The sequence below is a fragment of the Lathyrus oleraceus genome, chromosome 4, assembly GCF_024323335.1.
Source record: "Lathyrus oleraceus cultivar Zhongwan6 chromosome 4, CAAS_Psat_ZW6_1.0, whole genome shotgun sequence".
NCBI lineage: Eukaryota > Viridiplantae > Streptophyta > Magnoliopsida > Fabales > Fabaceae > Lathyrus > Lathyrus oleraceus.
This window is the reverse complement of record NC_066582.1, coordinates 141300898-141320407: the sequence shown is the minus strand read 5'-3', so window position 1 is coordinate 141320407 and position 19510 is coordinate 141300898. Positions and strand designations below refer to the sequence as shown.

The following is a 19510-nucleotide window of genomic DNA, read 5'->3' as shown; positions in this document are numbered from 1 at the left end:
AAAGTTTTTATTTTAGTTTTTTTAAATATTTTCTAGCAGTGTCACACCTTCTGAATGGTACTAATAGCATTTTGATTTCTCTTTCAACTCTTGACGATAAAAATTGGAATCGATGGAGCAAATAGATGAAGTTCTTGTTCGGCTTTCATGAAAGCCTAGAAGTGGTTACTAATGGCGTCCTTAAGCTTGTTGAGAATGCAACTGATGTTCAGAGAGTCGCGAATAAGGAGGCGAAGAAGAAAGATTGCAACGTCGCGTATTGCATTCAATCGGTGGTAGATTCGGTAAATTTCGACAAGATCTCTCATGTTGAATCGACGAAGGAGTCATGGGATGTTCTTGTCAAGTACTATGAAAGAGGTGAGAAAGTCAAAGTCGTCAAATTGCATACTTTGTGACGGCAGTATAAATTGTTGCAAATGGAAGAAAATAAAAAGATTGCAGGTTATGTGTCGAAGGTGCATAATCCCATCCATCTCATGAAGGGTTATGGTGAAACCCTAACTAATAAGATGATAGTTGAGAAGGTAATGTGTATGTTGACCTCTCACTTTGATCACTTTATCATAGCTATTCAAAAATCCAACAATCTTGAAACTCTGAAACTGGAAAATTTGGTTGATTCGTTGGAGATGCATGAGATTAGGATTGTCGAAAGGAAAGGGGTTCGAGATTTGATACAAACACTGCAGGCTCAGGCTTGAAAGAAGCATGGTGGTTCCAACAAGTTCAAAGGCAAAGGAGACAAGACTCAAAGCAAGAAGTCTTAATCGAACCCTTAAAAGCATAAGGTTGATGGTAGGACTTTTGAATCCTTGAAAAGAAGAGAAGGAAATTTCTATCAGACAGACAAAGAAAAAAAAGTTGTGCATTACTATAATTGTGAACAATGGGGTTACTTGGTCAAGAATTGTTGGTACAAAGACAATGGAGCGACAAAAGGCAAAGAGGAAAGAGTGAACCTTGCGCGCCAAGATTTAGACAATTCTGAAGATATGATGGTTATGGCTGCAGTTGCAGATGACCATGTCGACTCCAATATTTGGTTCCTTAACTCGGGCTGCTCGAATCACGTGACTGGTCATAAAGTATGGTTAACAGATTTTGACTCGTCGAAGAAGAGCAAGGTCAAAGTTGCTAATAATAGCTCGTTGCTAGCAGAAGGTACTAGTGACATAGTTATTCAAAAGGAGCAATGGAGGAAAAGTTATTATCAAAGATATACTCTATGTACCTGGACTGAAGTGCAATTTTCTAAGTGTTGGACAACTGGTCAAAAAAGGTTTCTCAATAACTATGAAATATGAGCCTTGGAACTGCTCGACACTAAGAATAATTTGGTCTTGAAATCTCCTTTGTTGAAGAATATGACATTCAAGACCATGATCACTTCGACTAAAGTACAATGTCTAAAAATTGTTGTCAACCACAAGCATAGTTGATTGTGGCATTTGAGGTGTGGACATTTTAACTTCCGATCACTCAATCAACTGATTACTCAAGATATGGTAATTAGTATACCAAGTCTTGAGATGCCTAACAAACTATGTGAAGGTTGCTTAGTCGAAAAGCAATCTAGAAAGTCTTTCGTTTCGACTATGCCAATGAGATCCTCTTGCATACTAGAAGTATTACATTCATATGTATGTGGACCATTTAAGGATCATGCCATCGATGGAAACATGTATTTTGTCTCATTTGTCGATGAGTATAGTCGAAAGCTTTGGATCTGTGTGATCAAGCGGAAGGACAGAGTATTTGCAATCTTTAAGAGATTCGAAATACTTGTCAAAAACCAGAGTGAAAAGAAGATCAAGGTTCTACGAACAGATGGAGGTGGAGAGTATACATCAAAGATGTTTGAAGAATTCTGTGCAGAACATGATATTTATCATAAGGTAATTGCTCCTTATATGCCTCAATATAATGGAATAGCATAAAGAAGAAACATGATCATATTGGACATGGCGAGATTCATGTTGAAGTAGAAAAATTTTCCTAAATCCTTATGGGGTGAAGTTGTTTCCACTACTATTTATATTATGAACAAGCACCCAACCAAGAAGCTGAAGAACGAAGTTCCTGAAGAAGTATCGAGTGGAAAATAATCATTAATAAGTCATTTGAAGGTGTTTGATTCTATTTGTTACAAACATGTTTCTAATGCGAGAAGAAGGAAGCTTGATGACAATGGTGAACCTATGATTCTAGTAGGATATCACAAAACTGGAGTATACAGGCTATTCCATCCAATCAATGAGAAGATCGTGATGAGTTGAGATATTGTTATTGATGAAAATCCTGCCTGGGATTGGAATTTTTGTTATCCAATTAACAAGCCCTTGATGAGCTATGGTGTCGATGAAGAAACCGATGAAGCCGAAGTCGAAGCAATTATCGATATTCCAGTCGAAGTAGTTTCTAACATTCTCGACATAGTCGAAGTCTAATAGGGTATGGCTAGCACAAGCAAGAGACCTCAAAGAACTGGAATTCATCCAACAAGACTTCAAGACTACAAAGTGACTAGGGATGATGAAGTCACACCAGATGGAGAATTAGTTCATTTTTCTTTACTTATATGTGTTGAACCAATCAACTATAGAGAGGTTGTAAAGAATATGAAGTGGAAGTCCGTTATGGTCAAAGAGTTACAAGAAATTGAAAGAAACAACACATGGGAGTTATTCGAATTACCAGCACATAAATAAACTATAGAAGTAAAGTGGGTGTTCAAGCTGAAGCACAATGTTAATGGGTCGATAGCAAGACATAAGGCGAGATTGGTAGCTCAAGAATTTCTTCAAAGAGCAGGACTCGATTACTCTGAAGTATATGCACATGTCGTAAGATTGGATACTATCATATTGATTGTAGCCTTGGCATGCAAGCAAGGTTGGTTGACATTTCACTTAGAAGTGATATCACGATTTTTTAATGGTCCCTAATACGAAGAAGTTCATGTCACACAACCTCCTGGGTTTGTGATACAGAAGGAAGTAAGGTAAGTGTATAAGTTGCATTGATCAGTGCATTTTGATGCACATTCTTCTATAATTGTACTTAGGCATTTATCTAGTTTATTTTTCTTATTTTACTATTCTATTATGTTTTTAGATTTAAGTTCATGTTTGCCTTTAATCTATTTTCGTTTGCTATTTTCAATTTTAGCGGTTATTTGATACCTGTCAACTGTTTAGATCATAACTTGAGCTACAGAATGTCGTTTTGCGCATTCTAACATGCATTGGAAAGTTAAGAGAAAGGGCTACAACTTTAGTGTTGAATCCAAAAGCTGATTCGGAGTGTAGACATCTCAAATAATTCGTTGAAGTTTCGTACTTTAGGAAATAATTTCTTTTGGGCCATTTGTTGGGCCAAATTTAGGTTTTCCGGCCTAGTTTGAATGATAAGTGAAACCCTTATTTTGTTTAAAAGGGTAGGCACGGTACTGTAGCAAACACACCTTATTCACGATAACTTTTTGCTTTTGTGCGATCATGAAGAGGAACTAATCTTTTAGAGTCAATCTGCTGTAATTGAATTTCCAAGGCTTTAAGGTTTTTATTCTATCAATTTAATTTCGTTCTCTTTCAATTCTATTCTATGAAATTTCATTTTATTAATCTGTATTTTATGGAATGGTTTTGATTAAATTCGTATGATTGCATTCCTAACTGTTAATCGTCGTTTTCGTCGCTTTGTCGTTGAATTGCGTTTGTAAATCATGTTTGCTTAATTCATGATTGTATTCATCCGTTTGCTTAATTTGGAATATAGGAATATAAATTTGTCATATATCTATTGCGCTTATCAATCGAAATTGAATCGAATAGAGATCGAAGCCGCTTAGGGAATTGGTAGGTAAAAACCAATGATTAGCCGGAAACCAAAAATAGTAGATTGGCTTATTTTATAATCACTTTTTTTCTTTGTTTTCTAAATTGATCACTAAAACATAAACCCCCCTTAAATCGATTTCATTAGGTTAACAATAATACAAGAATCCTTGCGATACGATACTTGAGTTGTCGCTTCCGCTAAACTACAGTTTTCTAATTACTCGTTTTGACCCGTGCGCGACAGCGGATCAAATTGGCGTCGTTGTCGGGGATTCTTGTTGTTTTTAATCGTTAGTTGAGTCATAGGTGTCGATTGTAGTGTTTTGGCCCCTCCGATTTGCTGTTTGGGCCAATTCGCGTTCGTTCGTCCGACCTGGTCCGAAAACCCGATTTTCTAAAAAATTATGTTCGATTCAAATTTTGTTTTGTCTACTAGGAGCATAAAAATTGTGCGATCATTAGTCCCCTACTCTTAGAAAGAGTTATGGGAAACCACCCTCAAATTCTCAAATTCATCTTTTTTCTATTTTTTATGAATTTTTTACTGTTTTCATAGTCTCGAAAAAATTCCAAAAAAAATCCAAAATTTTTATTTCATCTAATTAGATTAAATTTTTTGTTTTTTTATTTTTTTGAATTTATTTTGATCATATTTCTTCTTTTTTTTGTTTCTGCCTAATAGGGATATTGTTGGCATTTTCGCATTTGTTGTTGCATTAGTTCTGGCTACTACGTCTGGTTGTTCTGATCTTTTTTATTTTGATCCTGAGACAGAGAGAGCCTTGCACGCAGGCTGTAGAGCAAATCAAGCTAGCACTAGTTCACCGCCCGTTAGCGATTCTGATTCTGACTATTTGCATAACTTATTTGATTTTGATTCTAAACTTGATTTTAATAACATGGTTGAACAAAGAACACTAAGGCAACTTGCTGCTCCTGATATGAATTATAATGGTTTATGTATTGAATATGTTGATATTACTGTTCCTTTTGAGTTGAAATCTGGTTTAATACACTTGTTGCCAAGGTTTAGTGGTCTTGCAGGTGAGGATCTGCATAAGCATCTTAAGGAATTTCAGGTTGTTTGCTTTACACCATTGAGACCTGAAGGAATCACCGAAGATCACATCAAGATGAGAGCCTTCCTGTTTTCACTACAGGGTGCTGTCAAGGATTGGTTATATTATCTTGAGCCGAATTTTGTCACGACTTGGAATGATTTGAAGAGAGTCTTCCTAGAGAGATACTTTCCTGCCTCCAGGGTTGCATCAATCTGAAAAGAAATATGTGGTATTAGACAGGGAAATGAGTCATTGACTGAGTATTGGGAGAGATTCAAACAATTAGTATCCAGCTTCCCTCAACATCAAATTACCGAACAATTGCTTATTCAGTATTTCTATTAGGGATTGTTACCAATAGATAGAAACATTCTTGATGCTGCTAGTGGTGGAGCACTTGTCGATAAAACTCCAGTTGCTGCCAAAGCCCTGATTGAGAACATGTCATTCAACTCCCAACAGTTCACAACTAGAAATAATTCTATGGTCCAAACAAAATGAGTGAATGACATTCAGGTCTCCTCTTCCAACAAGGCTTTAGAAACCAGAATTGAAGAGCTTACTTCTTTAGTGAAACAAATGGCAGTGAGTAAACCTCAAAGAGCAAAGTTGTGTGGTATTTGTACTTCTACTGAACATCCAACTGACACATGTCCTATTCTTCAACATGAGTCGATCACTCAGTTGCCTCAAGCATATGCAGCTAACTTTTTTAACCAAAGCAACAATCAGAAAGGGTACAACATTCTTGACTTGTCCACCAACAAATATCACCCCAATTGGAGGAACCATCCAAACCTTCGATATGGAAACCAGCAGCCCACCCAACAACAATTAGTCATACCCCTGCCACAACCACAAACCACTCCTCAAGTCTCCGCCTCTGCACCTTCCGGACCTTCATTAGAGGATCTTGTCAAACAAATGGCTGTGAACAATCTCCAATTTCAGCAACGAATAGATTCCAGTATTCAGGCTTTGCAGATACAGATTGGACAGCTTGCCACTTTGATGAATGCCATGCAGCAAGCCCAAGGATCAAACCAACTTCCTGCCCAAACAAGATGGAAACAAAACAAACAAAAGTAGCAACAACTACATCTAAAAAAACAAGCAAAAAAAGAGAACCTTAACCGTTCGGTTTCAAAAGTTTACATCAAGTTAATACATCATATCAAAAGGGTTTCGATTAGGAAAAGTTCAGAAGTGAGTTATATGGAAACAAAACAGTAAAGAAATGTACCGATTTGAAGCTTTTGTTTGTTCAGACTCCGACGAATTTTTGACGAATCTCAGGTAATGCACGGTAAACTTTGATTCTCTCTCTCTTGCCCCGCCTCTCTTCTTTCTCCACCTTGATCTTCTTCTAATTTTTCTATTCGCACTTGTTCGCTTCCTTCCAATGTTGTGTGTGTTATTTGTTGCGCTGAGATCTCTATTGTAAGGTATAGCTCAACTACCTCAGAGTTCCAATGAGAAACTCTAAGCAGATGTTGGTTTTAAGCTTTGGTGAATTTGTGGGCCGATTTTTTAGCAGGGTAACGATGCTAGTGTTCTCCTCACCTTTCTCAATGATTGGAATCCTCTACTTATAGAGGGAATGATTAGGTCTTGGGAGTATGTACCTATTGTATGCTGGCAAGGAGAATGGAATCATTCTGTTAGAATCAAATTTATCTCAGATTTGGTGGGGACCAAACTATGAATCCTTGAATTTGTTGTGATCCATTTCGTATTTTGTCTTTAGTGATGCATTTTGATCCGTTTGAAACTCGAGTGATCCCCTCTTTTTGGTATGACGTCATCTTGTAAATTCGATTTTTTTTGTATGTGAGTATGGAATTGTTTATGTGCTCTGGTTTTATTCCAATGTCCTGACTTGTAATTGGCTTAAATGCATAATGGTCTTGTTGGACTGATATGACATGGTGGTTTTATCTTCATGTGGTTCTGCAACTTGTTTTCATGGTTTTTCTTTGTGACTTTGTAGCAAGTCGGTAAGTGTTCGTGTCCAGACTTGAAATTGCACTGCACTTTGCCACATCTTGTCCATGTGCATAAACCAAGTTCTAACTTAGATATGGTATGGTCATGGTTTAGGTTTTGTCATGGAAGCTCGTGGCATTCGTTATGCCTTTGCTTTTATGTAGCAGGTCTTATCATCTACATATACGGTTACGAATCATGGTTCTCATGGTTTTATGGATGTATTGCAGGTAATGTATGTTACGAAGCTCATATAAATGGTGCATTTTGCAGCATGGTTTTCACTCCCATAGTGGTTTATTCATCTCTTTGCTAAGTTTATGGTATCAAGATTGGAATTCGAAGCATTCATAAACCAATGGCCAACCAAGGATCAAAATGGATTTTGAAGATGTGATTAGAATTAGGATGGGGATTTGGGATGAAAAAGGTTGGGGTTGATTTTGGTCAACAATACCAAATTTTGTAGTTTTTCAAATAATAGGCTTTTTATGGTTTGTAATGAGTGGTGTTATGCTTGTTGGTTCTGTGATATAGGATCCGCTGACTCGCCAAATGTGTTGTCTGTTGGTTCATGTTTCATGGTGTGTGGTTGCAAGTTATCGTTAATGTAAGTTTGCTCATGATGATAAACTTGAAACAGTAGCATGCTAGGTAACGTTCATGCTTTTTAGTCATGTGTGTACTCATGTATACTTGGATTTGTTTGGATTATTTGGATGAATTATGGACATGTTTGTTGTATGTAATAATTCCTTGGCTTGGTTAATTTTGTAGGCATGCCATAAACAAATGTGACTTGTCTTTGAAGAAATCAAAGTGGGAGCATGGAATTAGATGATGAACCAAACAAGATGGATTAGGTTAAGTCTTATGGTGGTTAATGTAGGTTAGTTGACTTTGGTCAATTGATTTGACCGAAAAGTCAATTGTTCAGAAAAATAGTCAAACTTGTAATTTTTGTACGTATGAATTTGGAATGATCAATGTATAAATGAAATTTATCGTTTGGTAATTATTTATGAACGAATGGATTCGAATGACATTGTATGGGAATGACTTGAATTGACTTTTGAAGTGCAATACATTGAAAATGAACATGTGACCATGACTACAACTTAAACCAAAGATCCATGAATAAACAATGAAAGAACCATGAATAAACCATGGGACATGTATGGATGGTGCAAGACTTAAATGAAACCATATTCCTTAGCAAGAACCAACTAGAAATGAGACTGCGTAATTCAAAGGACACAAAGTGAATAAACTAAGAATAAACCATGTACTTGAAGTAATCAGATGAAATGAGCATAACCAATGCATGAACAAGTCATGGGCTATGGACAGGGAAATAATCAGATGAAACGCCAGAGATGAAGGAAACAGATGAAATTTTATGGGACCAAGAACTTAGACTAGAACCAATGGCCATGAATAAGTACATACTGAATGAACCCAGGAAAATGAAATCAAGCCATGAATGATGAAGAGTTTAGAAGAACTTAAGGTTGGGAAGCCATACAAAGAATGATAGACATGATTAGGTTTTATGAAGCTTTGATCAAGTAGAGATCCCTGAGTTTTGAGTATATGCATCATGTTCTCTGGTTATGAATGCTAATGAAAGTTTTTAAACTACCCGAACAAAATAGGGGTATGACAATTAGGACGTAAACTTAATATCCTATATGCAGATTGAAAGTATGATAAAAAGTGAAGATGTTAAAAATCAAATTTTCTCTTGCATACACTATTACAAATAATACATTTTATGACATAATTTCCACCTCACCCAACAAAAAATCGATGTGTAAACCATAGACGCGCCACATTTTATTTTATTTTTAAATACCATATATTCACTTGGTTGACTGGAAATCAAGGGATAAAGTATTTAGAGGACACGACTTCAAATCCTAGCACCTATATTTTAACACCTTTTAATTTTTTTATGATTTATTACTTCGGTTGGGCTAAAAACTGAGGGGTAAAGTATTTAGAGGACACGTCTTCGAATCTCAACAACTATATTTTATCATCTTTTAATTTTTGTTTAAATTGTTTTTATAAACTTTTATCTCAGTTGAGTTGAAAACTGAGAGATAAAGTATTTAGAGGACATGCCTTCGAATCTCAACAACTATATTTTATCACTTTTTAATTTATTTTTTAAAAATCTTTTTTAACTTATTACTTCATATTTGATTTTTTGGAAACCGATGGATGATGTAGCGTATTTTATTTTATTTATGATCAATTTGAAGAAAAAATTAATTAACGAATCTTTATCATCCATTTATAAAGTAATAATGCTCAACACATTGTCAACTCATCAATCCACATGAAACATTAGTGATCTATGTGAAACTCTCACTAACCAATCAAAACGTGACATCCACAATTATCCATTTTGGATGCAAAGTATAGAAATTTAAACTTAGCATATTGAAAACAAATTATAATGAAAGCAAGAACAGAAAAATATTCCAAGATTGACTTCTTAATGCAATCTTTTCTCTATTAATTTCTTGTTAAAAATGTTTAATGTTAGTTAGAAAAGCATGAAAGTAACTTATTAATGTGAGTTGTAGTTGTATCAAGTAAAATGTTTAATATTATTTTTGTTGTTAAAATTCAATATTTAATGATTCTATTGATTTTCTTTATTTTGTTGTTGTTGTTGTTGTTATTGTTGTTGTTGTTGTTGTTAAGATTTAACGTTTAAAGTTTTTCTATGGATTTTGTTGATGTTGTTATTGTTGTTGTTCTTTTTGTTATTGAGATTTAATGTTTAAGAATTCTATTGATTTTGTTTTTGTTGTTATTGTTGTTGTTGTTGGTGATGATGGGGAAGATTTAGAATTTATCAACAAATTTGATGTTTTGCAGATTAAAACGAAAATAAAACAGGTTAAAACTAAAATTTTGTAAACAGGAATTTACCCATCGGTTATTGTTTAAAACCGAGGTGAAAAGTAGCGCTTGCAGTTGTTAGGGGTCGAACTCATGACGAGTGCCACTTTTCTCCTCGATTATTTAAAAATCAAAGAATAAAATGACAGGTTTTCATGTCGCCCTTCGTTACCTCGCTTGCTTAACCGATGTTATATCACCTTCGCATCCAAGATGAAATTGGATTATTTATAGTAGTGATACTACTAGTACCCTATAACTTTCATCTTTAAAAATGTAACTTTCATTGCATTTAAAATAGGTCATTCAATAGTTGCATCTTTAAAATCGGAGAATAGATTAAATTGAATTCCTAACTTAAATTCATAATCATTAATTAGTTGATCCTTCGTAAATTTTTCATATTAGGGAAGTATTTCTCCTCTTCTTGAACTTTTTTTTGAACCCTTAGTCACAGATACTTATTTTAGAAAATTATACTTCTTTTTGGAGGATAGTTTCTTCATATGTGACTTTGAACCATAAACCTTGACTCTATATGACTTCCCTTTGATTTAAAACTTATTAGAAAAAAAATTGTTGATCCACTTTAATCACCTCAAAAACATTAATGAATGTAATGTCTTTGTCATCCTCACTATCATCAAACCACACACATTTAGCATCATCATCACTACATTCCATACTTCATTCTTCATCATTTTCTCCATCAATATTACTTTAATTAAAATCAAATCATTAATATTCGTTTACTTTCACATTAGTATCCTTCACATTATTCTCAACTTTGATATAACAAACAATTTTGTTACCCATAACATGTGTTGCAACATCAACATCACAATCATACATATTCACTTCCACAAAAAAAGTCCTATATTTCATCATGTTTATTCAAAACATTAAATTCCTTTTTATCATAATATCATCCAAGTACCAAATTAACTATCCCAAAATACCTCACTTTTTATAACCTTGTTTAGAAATAATTGTTTAAACTTCACCTCTATAAAATATGGTATTATCCCTAACAAACCCACTCTGTGAAGAAAACAACATTGAAGGGACTCAGTTTTCATTTTACAATAACATTGGAAAGACATACTAATAACTAAACAAAAACAAGACATATAACAAAAATAGGAAACGTTATCTTCCAAACCAAAATATATCCCTCAGCGCCTCTCCCCGAACCACTCGATGAAATCAAGCAAGTTCCATCTTCAATGGCGTTGTTCACCCCATGCACTTCTCCTTATTCATCTATTTTCTTCTCTTCGAGATAATGTGAATTTCTAAGTTAAGGAAAATGAGAGGAGACAAAATAGAAAGAAGATGAAATTACAAAATACATTTTGGTTTGGATATAATTATCAGTTATATAAATAAATGTCATATCAAAATATTTTTCAGCTGAAGGACTAAAATTACAAAGTATGTGTGCCACATAAGCTTAACTGGTGAGTTAGAAGTCACAAAGGTTTAAAATCAAAGAATCTTATTATTACAAGGTTGGAATTTTTTTATTTGAGTTTAATATTTTCTTCCACCTATGGAATTTGGAGTATTAATTTAGATCCAAAATGAGACATAGCACGGAGATTTGCTCATCTGATTAATACAATTATGGGATTGTAATTATTGTTCAAGTCTCGACAGGAATAATCTCAACCATTTATCTAGTTTTATGTGTTATAAAACCTTTATCAGTTACGATAGGATACTCTAGGCACATGGAGGGTTGCTTCTGACGAAGAAGATTGCTTTATGATTGGATATCCCCAATACATGGGGTTGCAAGGTTTTAAAACTGTGTTTTATAAAATAGTCTTCTTATTTACGTGTTATAAAATCATTGTCTGTTAGGATTGGATAATCCCAACTAAGGATGACAATGGGTGTCCATAGGCACGAGTATTAGTCCCCGCTACCCGCCTCATTTGATAAATATGATACCCGTATTCACCCCATACTCGTGCGGGTATCTCTCAGACGGGTATTCACAAATTTTGAGATATCCACGGGAATTTACAAATACCCATGGATACCTTTTTCTTTTAATTGTAATTTACTAAATTTGTTCTTATATGATATAAATAGAAAATTATGTGTATAACTTTTGAAGAATAAGCGGAAGAAAAACATACGCAACTAGGATTTTAAGTGAGAAGGAGATGATTATCAAGTTAAATCAAATGATTACTAATAAAAATAATTTATCAAGTATAATAATTTTAAAGTATATTTAAGTAATATTTCTAATTAATAATAAACATGGATATCTGCGGGCACGAGTACCATAAAATCTGTATATGTTCTCGTAACCTGGTAATTAAATATTTGTTTATTTTACCCTTAGATATCCATTAAACTATGCAACCCATTCTCGTGATGGGTTTTACTCGTGGGTATCCATGGGTACAGTTTTTTTGCTATCCCTACCCCTAGCACCTTGGCAGCTGCATGCTTGTAAATTTGTGTTTTATAAAAAATCATAATTAAAATAGTCATTATAGATTTCACTCATGAGATTTCTTTCACAAATACATGCGCACGAGTTGATGATTCGAAAGGGATACTTAATCATCTTTATCATTATATTTATTAAGTGTTAGTCAAGTCAATAATTTTGCAAATAAAAACGCAAGTCAATCAATTGTGCTCTACGCACCCCTTGTTACTGTTACAATCTAATCGCGATTGCATTTACTTCAATAGTCTGAAAGGAATTAGTAATCGGTATTACCAAACTTAAGTTTTGAAAATAATTAGTTGTGCAATGTGTGTCATAATTCAAAAGGGTAAATAAGTAAATGTTTCTTTTAAATCCAAAAACATTATTTCTACCGCTACACCTTTACAAGTTTTACATATGAACATTTTTAGCTCATCTAGAACCATGGATTTCTGTGGTAATTACTATGCACTTATAATGTGGATGACTATTCTCGTTATACCTGAATGTTTTTCCTTTTCATAAAAAGAATATGTTTGTTACTTTTCGAAAACTAGTTAAGGTTATCCAAAACGGAAAAAAAATCCATATGTTACGTCTATTCAAAACGGTCACGAATGTGAATTTTAAAATATGGAATTTGAAAAAAAATTATTGAGAATCACATCGTGTATATTTTTTTATGCTCTAGCTCCCTTGAAAAAGTAGCAAAGACAATATTCAACAAAAGTATTATTTTTTTAATATCACTAATGTATTAAAAAAGGTCTAGTTGTAATTGTTTTTGCAGTTTCTTTATATCGCTTGTTTTAGTTAGGGTTCAATAGGTTTGCATCAATCACAGATCACAAACTCATTCCATGTGCCAACAGTCAGCTTACCATGCACAAAATATACTTACTAAAAACAAATTCTCTTTTTTCTTTTTTACTAAAATCTCAGAAATAGCCAGCTTGTCTATTTGCTATATTTAGTTAAATTTGTGTGAACTTATGTGTTGTGAAAGAGAATAGATGAGTGATTGAGGCATGTAAAATTGTTGTCCTACCAATGTCTAACATGGGGACAAACTACAGATGGGTAAATAAATGTGTTTTTGAGAATTAGATGATTCTGCAAAATCCAAGTTTTCAGACCTAACATTCTCCAAACAAAAATACAGCAAAATTTGCCCTGAAAAAGTTCATGAAAGAGAAAATCGTGTCGTTTTCTTTTTCCTTCTGAATGTTCTTTTTCGGCTAACCTTGTATAAGTACATGAAAAATTACAATAAAAAATACCCCCAAAGAATACAACTATAAGACAATGAACATAATACAGGTATCAAAGGGAAGATAATACAGCAAAATTAAGCAGCAACTTCTTGCACTTTTGTTGCAAGTTGATTCTGAATGTGTTGAGGTACCACATCAAACATGGCTAATTGCATTGTATAGGATGCACGACCCTTTGTCATCCCTCTAAGTGTACTGACATACTGAAACATCTCAGCAAGAGGTACTAGTGAATCAACCACCTGTTTTCACCATCACCAAAGGAAGAAAACAATGTTCAGTTCTAAATTAGACAACACAGGCACCAGATATTAAGCCATACCTTCAAATTCAGTAAATGAAAATGGAGAACAAGGTTTTGTAACTTACCTTAAGTCCACCTGGTTTGTCACCAAAACTGTTGATCTGACCTCTTCTTGAGTTGAGATCACCAATTACATCTCCTAAATGTTCTTCAGGAGTAACAACTTCAACTTTCATTACAGGTTCGAGCATTCTCGGTCCGGCTTTTCTTATTCCTTCCCGAAAAGCTCCTCTTGCTGCCAACTGGAAAGCCAGCACACTTGAATCCACATCATGGTAAGTACCATCCACAAGTACTGCGCGTACATCGACAACCGGAAAGCCGGCTAGAACACCATTGCTCATACACTCTTCCAATCCTTTAACCACTCCAGGAACGTATTCTTTTGGAACTACACCTCCTTTGATTTCACTCTTGAATTCATATCCACTCCCTGGGTCCATGGGTTCAAACCGTACGGTTATATCTGCAAACTGACCTTGTCCGCCTGATTGTTTCTTGTGCACATACCTCACTTGTGAGATTTTGGAAATGCTTTCCCTGTAGTTTACTTGGGGAGCTCCAACATTAGCTTCTACCTGCATGAACAAACGTTAGATAATGTGATCTTCACAAAATTTATACTTATTGCGTATCAACATTAAAAAAAAAACATTGTTACATAAAACTTCTGAAGGAAAGAAAAAGGAATTAGCCCAAGACTAATCATATAACAAATAATTATGTTAGATCGGATGATAGATATGGATTTAATCAAGGATCAGAATCGTGCCTCATAAGCATCTTTTTTTTTACGTTTAATTCTTCCATTCACTCTCTGTACTTTTTTATTAGGATTTGGAACTGTAACTATTCATGCACAGCATCAACATTGAATGAATAACTTAAATTTATGAATGATAATTTGAGAGCAAAAATACACAACCATGTCAGAATAAAGAATATAACCTTATATTCTCTTTTAAGGCGATCAACAATGATTTCCAGATGCAATTCTCCCATTCCTTCAATGACAGTCTGATTTATCTCTTCATCACGGGAGAAGTGGAAAGAAGGGTCTTCCTGTGCAAGCTTGACTAAACCAGCTGCCATCTTGTCAATATCAGCTTTAGTTTTGGGTTCAATTGCAATCTTAATCACAGGATCAGGGAAGTCCATCCGCTCAAGCACGACCGGACTCTCAGGGTCACACAACGTTTCACCTGTTATAGTGTCTTTTAAACCAGCAAGAGCAACAATATCTCCTGTTAAAGCTACTCTAACGTCTTCTCTACTGTTAGCATGCATTTCTAGAAGTCTACCAATTCTTTCCCTTTTCCCTTTGTTTGAATTGAGTACATAAGACCCTGCGGCTAGCTTTCCAGAATACACCCTGACGAACGTAAGGGAGCCTACAAATGAATCACTCATGATCTTAAAAGCCAGTCCAGAAAATGCTTCATCATCACTTGCAATCCTTTCTATTATTGTTTCCGGGTTTTCAGGGTCAGTGCCCTTCATAGGTGGTACATCAAGTGGTGATGGTAGATAGTCCACTACGGCATCTAGCAACGGTTGGACTCCCTTGTTTTTGAAAGCTGACCCACACAACACTGGCACAAAAGTGGCTGCTATGGACCCCTTTCTAATTAATCTTTTTATAGTTTTTTCGTCTGGTTCAACTCCTTCTAAGTAGTTCTCCATGACCTCGTCATCTAACTCAACTATGGTTTCTATCATCTGTGATCTGTAATCCTGAGCCTGCTCTAGGAGATCTTCCGGTATATCTTCATAAGAAAACTTTGCACCAAGCTCTTCTCCACCCCAAACTATAGCTTTCATCCTAACAATATCAATAACTCCCTTAAAGGTATCCTCTGCCCCAACCGGTAGTTGAAGTACAAGTGGTTTGGCACCCAAATTCGTCACTATCATGTCTCTTGTTCGGAAAAAATTCGCTCCAAGTCGGTCCATTTTATTGACAAAACAAATCCGAGGGACCCCGTATCTATCCGCTTGCCTCCACACAGTTTCTGACTGTGGTTCCACACCAGCAACACTGTCAAACAAGCATATAGCTCCATCCAACACCCGAAGAGCACGCTCCACTTCTAAGGTGAAGTCAACATGACCCGGAGTATCAATGATATTGATCCTGTGCTTATCCCAAAACGTGGTGGTTGCAGCAGAAGTAATTGTAATCCCTCTTTCTTGTTCCTGTTCCATCCAGTCCATTGTGGCTGTCCCCTCGTGCACCTCTCCAATTTTGTAGTTTCTTCCGGTATAGAACAGAATTCTTTCCGTTGTAGTTGTCTTTCCAGCGTCTATGTGAGCCATGATGCCAATGTTGCGATAATCCTTCAACGGGACAGCACGCTTGCCATCTATTAGGAAAGATAAAAAGGGTCATCTCATCATATGTGTAAGCTGAGGCATAAAATGAAATGAGATTTTCACACTATAAGATTATTTTAAAGTATTTCTAAGAAAGGAACCAACTTAAATTCACAAATTGAAACAAAGAAATGCACAATGAAAACTAAAAAAACACAAGAAAGTAGAGTGAAAGAGATACATACCCTCAGTGGCCATGGCGAAAACCGAAAAACTTCTCCTTGTTCGGGCAACTCGAGGTGAAGCGAAAGAAATGGAATTAGCATTAGTCCCGAAGAAGTGCGAAGAGGAAGAGCGAGTGAAATAGAGGGAGTGATGAGAGCGAAAACCAGGTCCTGAAGCCATGAAGCGAGAAAGAGGAATTGGCCTCCGGTGAGAACCGGTGAGATTACATAGAGAAGAAGTGGCCACTTGAAACGACTCTGCCATGATTCTCCCCCTTTGTTGTTGTTGGGGTTTGGGATAGAGAAAACCAGACACACGAGACGCTGGCCTCTTGTTTTCGGTAAGAACTACCGGATTGTGTTACTCAAATGCAAAAAATTTCTCATATATCCTACTATCACATATTATTATTATTATTAATATTTATCAAGTGATAATTATTTCAAACAAATTTTAGCTCTTTTAGATATAAATTTAACAATACTAGTAATTAATATTTGAGGTTAGAGCTATCCATTTTCCATGGTGTGTGACAAAAGGCAACGTGGACAACAATCAGCCCAATCTTTTGGGAGTAGAGGACAAAGATAGTAATTTCAATTTTCAAGCCAAGGGTTAAACCCTATTAATTATGGACCTGGTTTTATCCATTCATTTTTTTTATTACTTCTCATATCTTATAGGAAAAGTACCCTATAAAAATTATAAAATATTTTTACGAATTTAAAAGTATATTTTCAGACGTATCTATTTACATCAAATACATGCGTAAATGAGTCACACTCCTCTTTTTGTTAGACATTAGTCTGGAGATACATTTTTGTATACATCTTATATGTGTCCCATCTTTTTCTATCGGAGACACCCTTATTTTGACATTATTTTATCCAGAGATGCACCTCTATATCAAAATATTGATACACACTTTCGTATTCACCTTATAGGTAGTAAATTTTGTCATTTTTTTAGAAATACAATGATGTAATAGACCATGTATTATAACTATATTATCATAATATTTTTTTATAAATTAGACCATACACTTAATGCACAAGATGAAAATGTCATGTATGAATTAATCAATTCAGAATACAACTAAAATAACAATGTAAAAAACGATAATAATATATGTAATCCCTAATCCAAATACTATACTACTATGCATGTCATATCAACTATTCTTTCGATTCCTCTTGTACTTCAATGGCATTCGTGCCTTAGTAAGAATGGCATCTACAATGGCCCTCCAGAAGAGCCTTCAAGAAAGTCTCATATGTATGTTCGTGCAAGATCCACAATACGATGACATGCATGTAACACATCACTGACATGATTTGCCCTAATTTGTTACTCCTCTAATATCTCCTAATGAGTTTTCCTAGTGGTTCCCCCTCCGCATTGAAATACCATTGGACGTGGTTTTATGCACAACTCCATTTGTTAGGAGCTATGACGCCTCGTGTTTCATCCGATACCAAATTATTAAGAAAATCATTATACATGGCATATACATCTCTATGGGTCATAGTGGGAGGAGCAGACATGAATAGTTCTCTTGGAGCAACTCGTATATACCTGAACTGGCGCATGACTCGCTCAGGCGGATATGGATACATCATACGTGACCCATAAGCCAACCATCCAGAGTAGAAGCATATGTCTTCCAAGGGAGTCGTCTGACTATGAAGGTCGTACGGTCAGTGTCGCACCTCAGAAAATGAGAACACGACTTAGTGTAGATGTTTGATTGGTTGCATTTTATGGTAAAACACTAGCTGGATTCTGATGTCTTGACTGATGTCATGACATGCTGTGGAGATGTTTGTTTGACTGCATTGTGTGTTAGATCATCTAACTGTACTCTGATGTCTTGACTGATGTCATGACATACTTGAGTAGTATGCTGCAGGTTTAGCTAATACAGGACTTACTGAATGTCAAACTAGACGTTATGACATTCATTCCTGTCAGCAGATACTGAGGAATAGAACAGTTGGTGTTCTTCTATAACTCAGTATTTATTTTCAGTCTGTTTATCAAGGGAATAACAGACCTGGCACAAGGCCTACTGTCTGAATGTCAAACTGGATGTTATGACATTCATCATTGACAGCATATACTGAATAATAGGCAAGTTGGGTTTCTGCTACACTTCAGTATGTATCTCAGTCTGTTCTTCAGTAGAACAACAGACCATGGCATAAGGCCTTATGTGTAAATGTCAAATTGGATATTGTGACATTTATTAATGTAAGCTGATACTGAAGTATGGACGGATTGGTCCTATACAGTACAACAAACTTGTACAGTCTGTTTTCAGGAAAAACAGACTTAGCATATGGTCTATGATGTGGACGTCAAACTGAATGTTGTGACATTCATTCCTGACAGCATATGCTAAATTGTAGGTTGTTTAGTTTTTCTGTTTCAGCATTTTTCTCAGGCTATTCTTCAGGAATTCAACAGCTGAGCTAAAATCTAGGAAACTAACAACTAAGCTACAATTAATGAACCTAACAAATAGCCTATTTGTTAGTACCCTAAGATGTGGAAATTAGGTTAACTTGCTTGACCTTAATTTCAGGAAATACAAGTACAAGGCCCAAGTGCTGCAATATAAAAGGATGGCTATCCTTCATTCAGAACTCGGGGATTTTAGGCGTGAAGATTTTATTGTTTCATATACTTCACTGCTGTATTTTTGTGTGTATCTTGTATTAGGTGTATCTTGTGAGCCAAGCAATTATCACCTAGATGATTGCATTGGACTAGGGTGTTCATTGAGTTGTAAGTGTTGTGTCACTCTAAGCTTTTAAACGTGAGTGTTGTGTATCTTGATTAAAGCTGTTAAGCACAATCAAGAGTTGTTTGAAGTGTGACTTCATAATTATCTTTAATCTTAATTAAAGGTTGTAATCACTGAGGTGATTGAGGGGGAGTGAGTAGGAACTCTGATCTTAGTGTAAGATTGAAATTGCATTGGGTAGGTATTAAGTGATAGGGTTAAACAGTTGGTTTAAGGTCTGAATTAATACTACTAATAGTGGATTTCCTCCCTGGCTTGGTAGCCCCCAGAAGTAGGTCATGTTGGACCGAACTGGGTAAACAATTCCTTGTGATTATTTACTGCACTT

The 19510-nt window shown here is 35.3% G+C and overlaps 1 protein-coding gene across 1 annotated transcript; it reads right to left on the bottom strand.

Moving 5' to 3' along the window:
- Nucleotides 1–13190: 13190 nt before the first annotated feature.
- On the bottom strand, nucleotides 13191–16777 carry LOC127074135 (elongation factor G-2, chloroplastic). The gene is made up of 4 exons (NM_001426837.1): nucleotides 16397–16777; nucleotides 14787–16201; nucleotides 13904–14416; nucleotides 13191–13776 (listed from the first exon to the last, which is right to left on the bottom strand). The coding sequence occupies exons 1-4, from the start codon at nucleotides 16638–16640 to the stop codon at nucleotides 13609–13611; spliced, it is 2340 nt and encodes a 779-aa protein (NP_001413766.1). The 5' UTR covers nucleotides 16641–16777; the 3' UTR covers nucleotides 13191–13608.
- Between the last annotated feature and the right edge of the window lie 2733 nt (nucleotides 16778–19510).

Excerpts from the sequence above, each read along its gene's own strand:
- LOC127074135 (NM_001426837.1), bottom strand. The coding sequence starts at position 16,640 with ATGGCAGAGTCGTTTCAAGTGGCCACTTCTTCTCTATGTAATCTCACC. Across the intron at positions 16,202-16,396 it reads TTTCGCCATGGCCACTGAGG|ATGGCAAGCGTGCTGTCCCG; the intron begins GTATGTATCTCT and ends CTTTCCTAATAG. Across the intron at positions 13,777-13,903 it reads ACAAACCAGGTGGACTTAAG|GTGGTTGATTCACTAGTACC; the intron begins GTAAGTTACAAA and ends TGGTGAAAACAG.